The following is a 13,648-nucleotide window of genomic DNA, read 5'->3' as shown; positions in this document are numbered from 1 at the left end:
GGGAAAAGAATTGGAAATATTCTTTAATGTTTGATATAAATATATAAAATATTTTTCAGATCACTTGAAGTTTAATGTTAGATGATAAACTATATTAAAAGTACTAAGTACTCCATTGATTGTCAAATACGGACTTAAATACTCTGAGCTTAAAGGAGAAAGGAGTTGTTTTTAGCAGTTGTGATCTGGAAGATTTCATGAGGTGGATGGGATTGCAGCTGGCCCTTGAAAACGTGTGGAATACAGTCAGGTGGTGGGAATTTAAATTAACATCGGTGAAGGAAGTAAACATGATCATATATACAGAGAAGAGCCTGATGTATTCAAGAGTATAGCGGAACAGTTTGAGCTAAAACTTCAGAGGGTAGGATCCATATAGATGGGTTGTAAAATGCAAGGATGGGTCTTGACACAAAAGCTTGTAGTTCTAGAGGAATATGATCAGTAGCAAATAAGTCTTTTGTCTTATCTAATCTTATCTAATCTATCATCCTGGTAAGGAAACCATTACCCATGTGTATTGAATTCATCTTTCTTTTGCTGGTTCCCAAACAGAGAAATAACAGTATAGAGAAAGTTATATCTGGTGATAGTAGAAGAGATTATAAGACAAATTATATTCACAATGCCTTGAAGGCCTGAGGCTAGTTGAGAGCTGTTTGCTGCTGTTGTAGAGTGAAGTGATGAGGACCTAAATCAAGCAGTAATGGGAATGGAGAGATGAATTAAATGTAAAAATTAATTTGAAGCAGAATCAAAATGACTTGGTCTTTTTAGCTCATTATTGAATGAGGAGGAAGAATTTTGTCTGACAAAATAAGAACTAAAACATGTGAAAGTGATAAAATGCAGAACTTGCAAATCTCAGAATTTGACTAAAGTTAAGCATTGCATGATTCTAGACAGATTATTGAGCAATGTTTTTGTTTTTTTATATATATATATATTTTTGGGGGGCTACAGTGTATTTTATTAATGGTACAAGACAATCAGGGGATCTGGAGTGGAAGCTATGGAAGATGTTGGGGATAGAGTTGGGGCTAGGACTCCCCAGTAGCCAAGTGCCTCTCTTTCTCTCATACTGTTGCTGACGCTGGTGGTCCAGGGCGTTCTTACTCCTTGGAGGCCGTGTGGACCATAAGGTCCACCACCGTGTTGCTGTAGTTAAATTTCTTGTGATACCAGGAAATGACCTTGAGAAAATGGTCATTGAGGACAATGCCAGCCCCAGCATCAAAAGTGGAAGAATGTATTTTGTGCATAATCTTCTTGTAAATTTATAGCTTCTCTAAAAACACCACCACCACCACCAAAAAAAAAAAAAAAAAATCACCCCACATAAAACCTTCACTTCCTTTTCATTCTTAAAAAAAAATTTTTTTTAATTAGAGAAGCGGTAGATTTACAAGAAGATTATGCACAAAGCACAAAATACAGAGTTTCCATATACCCACCCCCATTTTAACATTTTGCATTAGTTTGGTACCTTGTTACAATTGGTGAGAAAAATATTATTATAAGGTACTATTATCTATATGGTCCATAGTTCACATTGGGGCTCACTATTTGTGCTGTACAGTCCTATGTTTTGTTTTATTTTGGTTTTCCCCTTAATTTTTGTTCTAGCAACATATATACCACCAATTTCCCCTTTTAACCACATTCAGATACATAATTCATTGGTGTTAATTCCCTTCACAATGTTTTGTTACCAACACTACCATCCATTACCAAACTTTTTCCTTACTCCAAACAGAAACTCTGTACCAATTAACAATTAATTCTCCATTCCCTGTCCTTACCCCAACCCCTAGTAATCTGTATTCTAGTTTCTGAATCTCTGAATTTGTTTATTCTAAATATTTCATATCAGTGAGATCATTCAATATTTGTTCCTTTGTATCTGGCTTATTTCATTCAACATGATGACTTCAAGGTTTATCCTTGTTGTAGTATATATCAGAGCTTCATTCCTTTTATTGGCTGAATAATATTCCATTGTATGCTTATACTGCATTTTGTTTACCCATTCATATGGGTAAACATATGGGTAAACTCAGGTGACAACCTGAGTTGCTTCCACTTTTTGGCTATTGAGAATACTACTATTGAGAATACTATTGAGAATAATAGTAAAACTATTCACTCTTCAGCCCAGGATAGGCTACCTTCAGTTTTCTTTTTGTTTTTCTGAACCTTTTGCCAACAGGGATTTCGATGTTGGTTAATCCAGAGGACCCTTTACCATATATGTTTATCATACTTCTCAGCAGCATTGAAATAACTTTCCCGAGGCTTCTGATGGAATTTGGACCTTTTGTAACCTTTTAGGCATTGGCTTTTTTTTTTTAAAGATTTATTTATTTATTTATTTAAATTCCCCTCCCCGGTTGTCTGTTCTCTGTGTCTATTTGCTGCATCTTATTTCTTTGTTCGCTTCTGTTGTCATCAGCAGCACGGGAAGTGTGGGCGGCGCCACTCCTGGGCAGGCTGCACTTTTCTTTCGCGCTGAGCGGCTCTCCTTACGGGTGCACTCCTTGCGCGTGGGGCTCCCCTATGAGGGGGACACCCCTGCGTGGTGCGGCACTCCTTGGGCGCATCAGCACTGCGCATGGGCCAGCTCCACACGGGTCAAGGAGGCCCGGAGTTTGAACCGCGGACCTCTCGTGTGGTAGACAGATGCCCTAACCACTGGGCCAAGTCCGTTTCCCGTAGGCATTGGCTTTTTTTGCTCATTATGACTCCCTGGAGAGTCATCCAAGTTGTTGTGTATCGCTAGTTCATTTCTTTCTATTCTTAAGTATGTTTTTGTGATATGTATGTCTCACAATTTAACCATTTTTCTATTGAAGAACTTTTGGATTGAATTCAGTTTTTGGCTATTACAAATAAAGGTGCTGTGAACATTTGTATATAGGATTTTGTGCAAATGTGTTTTCATTCTCTGGAATACATACCCAGGAGTGCATTTGCTGGGGCAAATGGTATATGTTAATTGCATGTTTAGTTTTTTAAGATACTGCCAAACTTTTCCATAGTGGCTTTATCATTTTACTTTCCTACCAGCAATGTGTGTGTGAGTAATCCAATTTCTCTGCATCCTTTGGCAGCATTTGGTGGTGTCACTTGTTTCGATTTCAACCAATGTGACAGGTATATATAGTGTTACCTCATAGCTAATGATGATGAATATCTTTTCATGTGCTTCTTTGGCAACTTTATATACTTTTCAATGAAATGTGCATTGGGTCTTTGACCCATTTTCTAATGGCATTATTTGTTATTTTACTGTTGTTTTGAGGGTTCTTTATATAGTCTAAATACTACTTTTTTGTTGGATATGTAGCTCATAAATGTTTTGTTCCTGGTCTTTAGCTTGTCATTTAATCCTCTTAAGACAGTCTTTTTGCAGAGCAGAAGTTTTAACTCTCTTGGGGTCAACATTAATTTTTCCTAATACAGATTATGCTTCTGCTTTCAAGTCTAAGAACTCTTTACTTAATCCTAGATCCCAAAGATTTCTCCTGTTTTCTTTTTTCTTAAAAGTTTTATAGTTTTACATTTTACATTTAAGTCTATGAATCATTTTGAGTTAATTTTTAAAAGAAAGTATGAGGTTTAGTTCAAGGTTTATTTATTTTTTGTCTATGGATATCCAATTGCTCCAGGACCGTTTGTTGATAAGGCTCTCATGGCTTTCATAATATCTCTGCCATTGACTCCCTAGTTTATATCCTGAATCTCTATGTCTGTTTTCTGCTCCACTATCCAACTGCCTTCTTGACATCTCTGCTTGAATATGTCTTAGAGGAACCTCAAACTGTAGGGGGACAAAATACAACTCATCTTCTCTCCAGTCTTCCTCACTTCAATTAATGGTACCTGGGAATCATTCCTTAGATCATCTTCTCCCTCATTTCCCACATCTGATTCATCACCCTGCTCCTATTAATTCTCTTCCTCCTAAAGTATTCTTAGATCCATTCACTTGCCTCCATTTCTGTTGCTACCACCAACGGCAGCACTCTTGTGGACCATTTCACAGGATTCCTGACAAGACTCCTGCTTCCCTCACCTGCCTGAGCATTCTTCATAGCTACCTTTTACAAAGTTACATCTGATTATGTTGCTTCCCTGCTTTAATACTTCCATGCTAATATTGGAAAAAATAGACTTTAAATGCAAAACTATTGTGAGAGACAAAGATGGACACTGTATATTAGTAAAAGGGGTAATCTTTTAAGAAGAAAGAACAACCATAAACATTTATGCGCCTAACCAGAGTACCTCAAAATACATGAGGCAAACACTGGAAAAACTAAGTGGAGGAATAGATGCCTGTACAATTATAGTGGGGGACTTTAATACACTGTTATCACCGTTAGACCATCTCAACAGAGAAACAATAAAGAAACAAAGACTTTGAATATATTAGAGGATCTGGACCTAATAGACATATACAGAACACTACACCCAAATACAGCAGGATATACATTCTTCTAAGTGCACATGGATCATTCTTTAAGATAGACCACATGCTAGACCACAGAGAAAGTCTCAATGAATTCAGAAAGATTGAAATAATACAAAAAAATTTCTCTGACCACAATGGAATGAAACTGGAAATCTGCAAGGGCCAGAGAACCAGATTAGGCACAAAGATATGGAAGTTAAGCAACACACTCTTAGATAAACAGTGGGTCAAGGAAGAAATCTCAAAAGAAATCAATAAGGTAAGAAATCATTACCTTGAAACTAATGAAAATGAAAACAATGTATCAAAAACTTATGGGATGCAGCAAAAGCTGTACTGAGAAGGAAATTCTTAGCCATAAATTCATATATTAAAAAAGAAGAAAGAGCTAAAATCAAAGACCTAACTGCTGCACACTTGGAGGAAGTAGTTAAAAAAGCAACAAAGTAACCCCATAGGAAGAAAAAAGAAAGAAATAACAAAGATTAGAGCAGAACTAAATGAAATAGAAAATAGGAAAGCACTAGAAAAAAGAAACAAAACAAAGAGATGGTTTTTTAAATCCCAAAATTTCATGGTTCTCCACCCAAATTTAATTTTGTGGAGTGTTTATTTTAGATTTGCTTCCCTCCCATTATACTTTCACTTTGGAGGTCCTAGAGTTTGGGAACAAGCAAGTAGGAGAGGCACGTGGCTTGGATTCTCCAGGATGGGGGAGTTGAAGAGTACTTCTTTACACCATCCCATTATTGAATAATTTTATTATATATTTTATTATTAATGATAATGGTCTACAGTAGAAGCTTTAGATTCCTGATTTCTTTGCCAAGTAATTTGGTTTAGTCAACACAAGGATACATTTGTTTGACCAGAATGGAAGATTTGTGTTCTGGGGGAAAAAGGTGACATGTGAAAGAGTAGGTAGCAGAAGGAATCTCAGCAGGGGAAAGGTGTGGGCAGAACCCCAGAGGAAAAAAAGTCTGTGGTGGACTCAGTGTTTCCATGTATCTATCTAATCAGTGGTCTAAGCTTATGTATTGTCAAGATTACTGCTGTTTTTCATCTAAAATTCTCATTTCCTTGATTTTGTTTTTAGGCATGATATATTTAATGTATTTTGAAGATTAAAATGACAGTGAAGGAGGCAATGAAATTATTTTGTTTGTGAATGGTTTGGAATCTTGATCTAAATGTTGATTTCCTATATGGAGATCTGGGATATCCCCAGAAGTTACCTTTTATTCAGAAACTATTCCTCAGGCCTACAAAGAGGAGACACTCAGAGCCATTTGTTCCTTACAACAGAATGATATTTCAACCATAGTATACCAATTTAAATCATAGTATACCATGCAGATTGTTCATTATTGTGAATAGAGAAAAATTGGTGTCACTGTCAAAGAAAGGATAAACTCTTGGCTATATAACACAATGGTAGAGAAATTGTCAAAGGCTCTTGAGTACCATTTAAGCATAGTATTCACACTCATTTTTCTGCTCCCATTCTCTGTGATATTTAGGGCTAAGTTCTTAGTTTCTGACATCTGGTGGTTATAAAGTATTTTGCTACTAAGAACCATTGTTGGACTTTTTTATATGTATATTTTTTTAATTAAGGCTTTATCAGAGCAAATTAGAATTTTTTGAAATCACCCACGGTCCTATTGTTACCGAGCAAGGGCTAGCTGCCTGATGCATATGGAGGCTGGTACTATGACATCAGGTTTTGAGGAAAGAGTTTTATTGTAAAGTTGACTAGCAAGGAGATGGGAGACAAGGCTCAAGTTTGTCTCCCTGATCTCAGAACTCAGGGAAGTTTTATGGGAATTGGAAGTAGGAGATAGGGACAGAAGTGGAGAGATTTGACTTGGCATAGTCCAGTTGGTTAATTATAGAGTTGACCATATATTGTATAGTGGACTTTAGACTGGATTTTCCTTATTGAAGGACCTCTCACATGTGATTTCCTTTTGATGTCACCTTTCCTCGTAATCTTGGTTCTGAGGGAGGTGATTTTTGTACCTGGTGTTTCAAAGATCATCTAAAGGACAGGACACTGTGTTTCTGTTCCTGTTAAACAAACTTGGAAGAAAAGGTTACAGGAATAGAGGAAATCCCCCCAAACTGGTTTTGGTCTGCCCTTGGTTTCATTATAACCCTAAGAATGGTTTTCATTTTTGCATCTTCTGATCTTTACTTATAGGCATACTTTCTTAGTAATTTTAAAATTTAATAAGAAAGAATACATAGATGTAGAGAATTTTATATAATTGTCTTCTTTTAAAGGTACGTGTTGGGTGGAGGAGCATTATGTATGGAACTACTCACAAAACAGGTGACTGTTTTCTTATATAAAACTGTTTTTCTTATAGCATTCATTTATTTTGATTATATAAATTATATACTGAATGGAATAGGTGTTATGTAATAGTACCTGCCTTAAAACTATTTTATTTTAAAAATAGCACCTGTTTTTTAATAAGGAAAAAGTTATCTAAAGTTAACCAATAAAATGACATTGTACTTGGTGTTTAATCTAACCTATGCTAGGATTATGAGTAGTGCTTATTTAAGATTATAATTTACATTAGGCCCTCAAAAGTTTTGTGTGTGTGTTTGAGAGAGAGAGATCCTGGAAGTGTGTCAACTTTACTTTTTCCTCTTAGCTATCAATTTCACATTAATTTGCTGCTGTTAAGTTATTATATGCCATTTTGCTAAGCTTTCATAAGTGGGAATCAAGAACACCACCATGTTCTAGAGAAGTCTTCTCTTTTTCCTATAGGGCTGGAGCAGTGCCTACTCAATAGAATCGGTCATCATGCAGATCAATGCCACCTTAGTCAAAGGCAAAGCCAGAGTGCAGTTTGGTGCAAATAAGGTAATTTTATTAAGACTTTTACACCAACTATGAGATATATTTCATGTTACCTTATGAGACAGCTTCTTCTCTTAATTATTTTTGAGAGAATTTATTTAATTTTCATTTGGTTTATATTCTTAAAGGAATAAAACCTCCTGTTACAAAAGTGATCAATAGAATATACAGAGAAGCTAAAGAAAATTGAAGTTCCATTCCTATTGATAATCACTTAATTATTTTGGTATCTCTTCTATTAGTCTTTTTTCTATTTATTATAGATATACATGTCTATAATTTTAAATTTATTATTTATGTATATCCTAATAAATAGGAATTTTAGGTACTTTGAAGTTTCCCAAAATTGAAATCATTTTAACATAGTTAACATCTAATGATCATATATGTGCTAGGCTTTAGTCTAAACTCTACTTGCATTGACTCTTTAAATCCTCTTAATAACCTAAACAGTAGTTACTATTATTGTCCTCATTTTGTAGATGAGGAAACTGAAGTACAGAGAAGTTAGGTGACTTGATTAAGCTCACAGGTGGCAGAGTGAGGATTGGAACCAGACAGTCTGGCTTTAGGTTCTGCTCTTAACCACATACTATTCTTATTCACTTACTTTATATCAGAAACATCTTTCCCTGTCTAATAGTACTTATTCATAAATAAACATTTAAATGGACCACAGGAGTACTTCGAAGTTAGTATGTTTTGAAACATTATTTATGCGATGGAATCATCTTGACCTAATGTTTTTTTTTTTTTAATTTGGATATTCCTAAAGTTGGTGGCTTTTGTGTTAAATGTCTATTAAAATAGTATTTAATCTAAATTTACATTTATAACCACACTGCTATCAAATTATGAATCCTCTGGAACCCTAATTCCCATAGGTTGAAAGGCTATTTTACTTTATTTTATTTAAAAAAAAGCATTTATTTGGGATAATACTGTAAACTAATCAATTTTTACTTTTAGCTATTTTAGCATCTATATCTTTATCCTGGAACAAAATAACATTTTTTATAAAATTCAGAATTTAATTACTGAAATTAGTGAATTGCTTAATGATATTTAACCAGCATTTCTCAATTTTTAATATGGCAATAGAATAATTATGTATAAGAACATCAAAATTTTATTTTTCTAATGACACAATTTACTGTAAAAACGTCAACTGTAATTTGACTATCTAGAAATACTGTTAACTTTTTCTAAATGTAAAGAAGTAAAAAGTTCTTTCTAGTCTTTACTATTTTTTTCCTGACATATGTACTTAATATTAAATTTCATCATGTGTTTAAAAAGTTTTTGCATGTTTTTCTTTTTAAAAAAACAAAATATAAAAATCTTAGGTTGGCAATCTCATTGAGTAATTGAAAGAATATTTTACCAGTAATTCACTTTTTTGTGTGTTTCTTTTTTGTCATTATTTTTTTAGAGGTACCAGGGCTGGGAATTGAACCTGGGACCGCCTCATATGCAGGAAGCTGGTGCTCAACCACTGAGCCACATTGGCTCCCCTAAGTTGGTTTCTTCATTTGTTTTTTTTTTTTCTTTAAGATTTACTTATTTATACCCTCCCTCAGTTGTTTGGCACTCTGTCTGCTCTCTGTGTCCATTTGCTGTGTGTTCTTCTGTGTCTGCTTGTCTTCTCTCTATGCAACACCAGGAACCGATCCTGGGACCTTCTGGAGTGGGAGAGAAGTGCTTAATCTCTTGTACCACCATAGCTTCCTGGTCTGCCATGTCTCTTACTGTCTCTCCTCTGTATTTGTTTTTTTTCTTTTTAAATATATTTTTTACATATTTTTAAAAGATACATAGATCACACAATATGTTACATTAAAAAATATAGGAGGTTCCCATATGCCCTACTCCCCACACCCCCCACTTTTCCCACATCAACCACTTCTTTCATTAGTGTGGTACATTCATTGCATTTGGCGAATACATTTTGGAGCACTGCTACACAGGACGGATTATAGTTTACATTGTAGTTTACACTCTGCCCCAGTCCATTCAGTGGGTTATGGCAGGATTTATAATGTCCTGCATCTGTCCCTGCAGTATCATTCAGGACAACTTCAAATCCCCAAAATGCCCCCATATCATACCTCCTTTTCCCTCTCCCTGGCTTCAGCAACTCCCCTGGCCAATGTCTCCATATCAATGATATAAATTCTTCCATTGCTAGAGTCACAATAATTGTATAGTAGAATACCAGTAAGTCCACTCTAATCCATATTTTATTCCTGCATCCTGAGGACCCTGGGGTGGCGATGCCCACTCCACCTCTCAGTTGAGAGGGGGCTTCGATCTCACATGGCTAGTGAATGGGACTTCCGTGCCCACGGCTGTAGACTCTCTTGGTTCCTTGGTGTGGTGGTTGTCCAGCCTCACCTCCCTGTCAGCTGACTTGGGTAAGTGCAATGAACTGGAGAGTAGGTGCTGCAACACTGCTGAGGCTCAGGGCCCAGCTGGCCCATGGACAGCCCAGAGATTCAAGTCTCCTGGGCATACACCACCCTAGTGCCAACCACAGGTTCAATAAAAGAGACAGAAGAAGCATGTGTAGAGAAGTCACATCGGAGTCCAACTCCATCACACACTCAGAAGCACAAATTCCAAAGTAGGGTCCACTGACAAGGCACTGAACTCCAGAGCCATCTGCCATGACCGTAGGATGTGGGTGTCTCTGTAGCCCTCAGGAGCTGTGTTTGTATCTACTTTGGCTTTCTCTGAGATCCTGCTGAGACATGCATAAGTGCAACCCCTCCTTTGACCTCCCAACTCATTTTGAAGTCTCTTCGCATATAAACCCATTTGTCTTTACCATTTCCCCCATTTACTCAAGGTCTTTTTCTAGTCTGTGTCTCTTTTTTGTTGTGTCATCTTGCTGCACTGTCTGTCCACGTGGGCTGGTACTCCTGCACAGGCCAGCAGTCTGCACAGGCCAGCTTGCCATGTGGGCCAGCTTGCCTTCACTAGGAGGCCCTGGGAATTGAACCCTGGACCTCTCATATAGTAGATGGGAGCCCAATTGCTTGAGCCACATCTGCTTTCCTGCTTGTTTTTTTTTTTTTTTTTTTTTTCTTCCTGTTTTTAGGAGCCATTGGAACCGGGAACCGAACTCAGGATCTCCCATGTGGTAATCAGGCGCTCAACCACTTGAGCCATATCTGCTCCCTAATAATTTACTTTTAAACTTACCTCTCTATACCTCTAGATCTTTATCTGAAATAAAATTGTCCTGGATATTTTAAGTCTCCTCCAGTTTTAAAATTGTATAATCCTACTACTTCATCTTTGTTCTATGTCTTAGTCCTCTTGGAATCAGTCAATTTCAGTATAATTGCTGTGAACCATGGCTTGGAGATAAAGTAAAACTGATAGAATGGAGGAATCTGCAACTCTCCACAGGCAAGAGTCATTGGAGAGGTAAAACTACAATCTTGCCATTAGCTCCCCAAGGCTCAGAGTCAGCAGAAGCTAACAGCAAGCCATGGGGCAGAAGGATGCTCGCCAAGCTGATTTTCTGTTCCATTAACATGGAAAACAGGCAGTAAATTAGCTCCAGAAAACTCTCCAAATGGAATAAGGTCTACTATCATGGCTTTTAGGAGGAATTTGGGGTTTAGAGGCAAGATGGTAGCTTCCATTCACTATACAGAAGGAATGATAAATGGTGAAATCTCAGAGCACATAGTCCTTGGGGGCAGTCCTACCAATTTCTATAATCAGGAAAGGTGACTTTCTTTCCTTATTTCCTGTAGACTTCCAGTTATTCACTCACAGAATCCTTAGTAAGTAATCACATTCAGATGAGAGATCTTTTTTTTTTTTTCCACTATCCATAATAAGCAGTTCAGATTTCCATTTATAAATGAGTAAGTCTGGAGCCAAATCTGAGAACCTTGCATAATCCTGAGACTCTCCAATGGGGCTAAAATATCCACAGCTCTCATTAGAAGCAGACACAAATACTCTATGGAGGAAAGCATTTCTAATTTAAACCTGCAGGATTTCCAAAGAATGAGATAAATCAAATATGGATCCACAGTCATAGATCACAAGCATGTAACTAGGCAACTCAACAGAAAAGAGAATTGGCAGAAACAATGGATATAAATATATATTCCCAGAGACTGTAGGTTTTGGAATTATTGGACACAGCATAGAGACTTCAGATATTATGACTGTGAGAAAATAGGTATATGAAATTTAATGTAAATAAAAAAGATGGAATCATAAAGTTGAAATAAGCAATAAGACCATCAGGATTGATGAGGCAGATCTGGAAAAAAAAATAGAACTTAGAATTGAAAAATAAAATTGCTGAAATAAGAAACTCAATGGATAGAGTATATATCATTAGAATTAATTAATTAGAAGGTATATCCAAAGAGAACTCAGTATTGTAAGAGAATCATTAGTATAGAGTATATGGAAGAAGTTGTGTCAGAGAGAGATCACAGCCAAGTCTAAGAATCTCAGGAGAAGATAATTATATTAAAAAGTGAGAGAAATAGAAATAAAGATGGTAGAAGCAAGTCCAAATAAATCAATTGCAACAAATGTAAATGGACTAAACTTACCAGTTAAGCATTATCAGATTGAATTAATAAAGCAAAATCTCCCCATTTTTAATTATCATAAATTTGATAAAAGGTTTGAAAAAAATTTTTTAAATAAATGATAGAAGATGATTAAGAAAGCTGACATTCCCTAACTAAAAAGAGGTGATGTAATTGCAGTATTAAATAAGATTTTGGAATAGAAAGCATTAATAACTACTTAATGATAAAAGTATCAGTCAATGTAGGAGGATGTAGCAGTTTTAAACTTCTATGTGCCTGTTAAAATAGCCTCAAAATACGAAAAAGAAAACTGATGATAAAGCCACAGAGAGAAACTGACAATTCCACCTCCATAGTGGGGTATTTCAATATACCATGCTCATGGTAAATTAAACAGACATGCCAATAAAAATGGAGAAGATTTGAATAACCAATGAGCAGGCTTTATATGTGTATGCGATACATTTGTGAAACTAATCCTGTTCATTGAAGAAAATCTCAGATTTTGAAAAGTACAATTTCAAATAAATAAATAAATAAAACTAAGTTAATGACAACCAGAAAACATTTCCTCATGGAAATTTAAAACTCACTCATACATAGAATAAAGGGGGATTTGAAATAAAAACTGCAGAATATCTAGAAAATATAATAAAATCAATACAGAAAAACCAGCAAGATGGCAGCAGTATAAGGAACTCCTAGAGTGAGCTCCTGCTACAGGGCAGTTAGTAATCACCCAGAGCTATCTAAAGCACATGTTTGGGAGCTCCAGGAGACCAGAAGAGCATTCTACAATATCCTTGAGAGAATGGAAAGAGGAGACTGCTCATCTGCAGAGAAGATTTGTAAGTAGAGCGCTCCAAGCCATGGAGGCTGGTGCCCATCCTCCACTTGAAGGCACAGGCTGTCTCGGGAGCTATTCCATGGCTGAAATTGGAAGCTCCATTTCCCAAAAAAGGGAAAGAAGATATGGTTGGGCACTGACTTCAGCTACTGATAAGTAAATTTGGTGGGCTAAAGTATAATCCTAAGAATAGCTAAAGTTTGAACTTGTCCAAGTCAGAAAGGCAGCTGGTAGCCACCATCTTAAATCTGTTCCTGGCATGAAGGGAAGCGGGGCTGACTGAAAATCACAGTGCTGGTAGGGACTGGATTCTTTCCATCCAGATCAGATTGCAACTCTAGCATAAGCCCCAACCCTACCTCTGGCAGGAAGGAAGTTGGGGGGACCTGCGCCAGCCTCTTTGGGAAACTACAGGCCCCACCACGGAGGTCGGGGGGTGATGATCCTACTTTGGCAGCACAGGCTGCCTCAGGAGCTATTCTGTGGCTGGAATTGGAAGCTCCATTTCCCAAAAATGGGAGGAAGAGGGGGTTGGCCACCAATTTCAGCTACTGATGAATAAATTCAGCTGGCTAAAGTATAACCCTAAGAATAGCTAAAGTTTGAACCTGTTCAAGTCAAAAAGAGGTTGGCAGCTGCCATTTTGACTGTACCCCAGCATGAGGGGAAGCCAGGCTGACTGAAAATCACAATGATGGTAGAGGCCGGTTTCTTCCACCCAGATTGGCTTGCAGCTCTAGCCTAGGCTTCAGCCCCACCTCTGAGAGGGAACGCTGGCAGGTCCTGCAACCAAGCTATATAGGTAACTGCAGGTACATTTGGCTGGCACAGACTGAATAATCAGAAGTCTACCAGGGCAAATGCGGTCATATTGGACC

General features: G+C 36.9%; 1 protein-coding gene across 1 annotated transcript in view; it reads left to right on the top strand.

Moving 5' to 3' along the window:
- UBE2Q2 (ubiquitin conjugating enzyme E2 Q2) overlaps window positions 1-13,648 on the top strand; it is an 86,659-nt gene that overhangs the window by 64,851 nt on the left and 8,160 nt on the right. The window contains exons 10-11 of the mRNA XM_058294586.2: window positions 6,761-6,809; window positions 7,260-7,355. Coding sequence (XP_058150569.1) covers window positions 6,761-6,809; window positions 7,260-7,355 — 145 coding nt within the window. The remainder of the gene's footprint in view (window positions 1-6,760; window positions 6,810-7,259; window positions 7,356-13,648) is intronic.

Source organism: Dasypus novemcinctus, chromosome 3, assembly GCF_030445035.2.
Source record: "Dasypus novemcinctus isolate mDasNov1 chromosome 3, mDasNov1.1.hap2, whole genome shotgun sequence".
Taxonomy (NCBI): Eukaryota; Metazoa; Chordata; class Mammalia; order Cingulata; family Dasypodidae; genus Dasypus; species Dasypus novemcinctus.
This window is presented reverse-complemented; position numbering and strand designations above follow the sequence as displayed.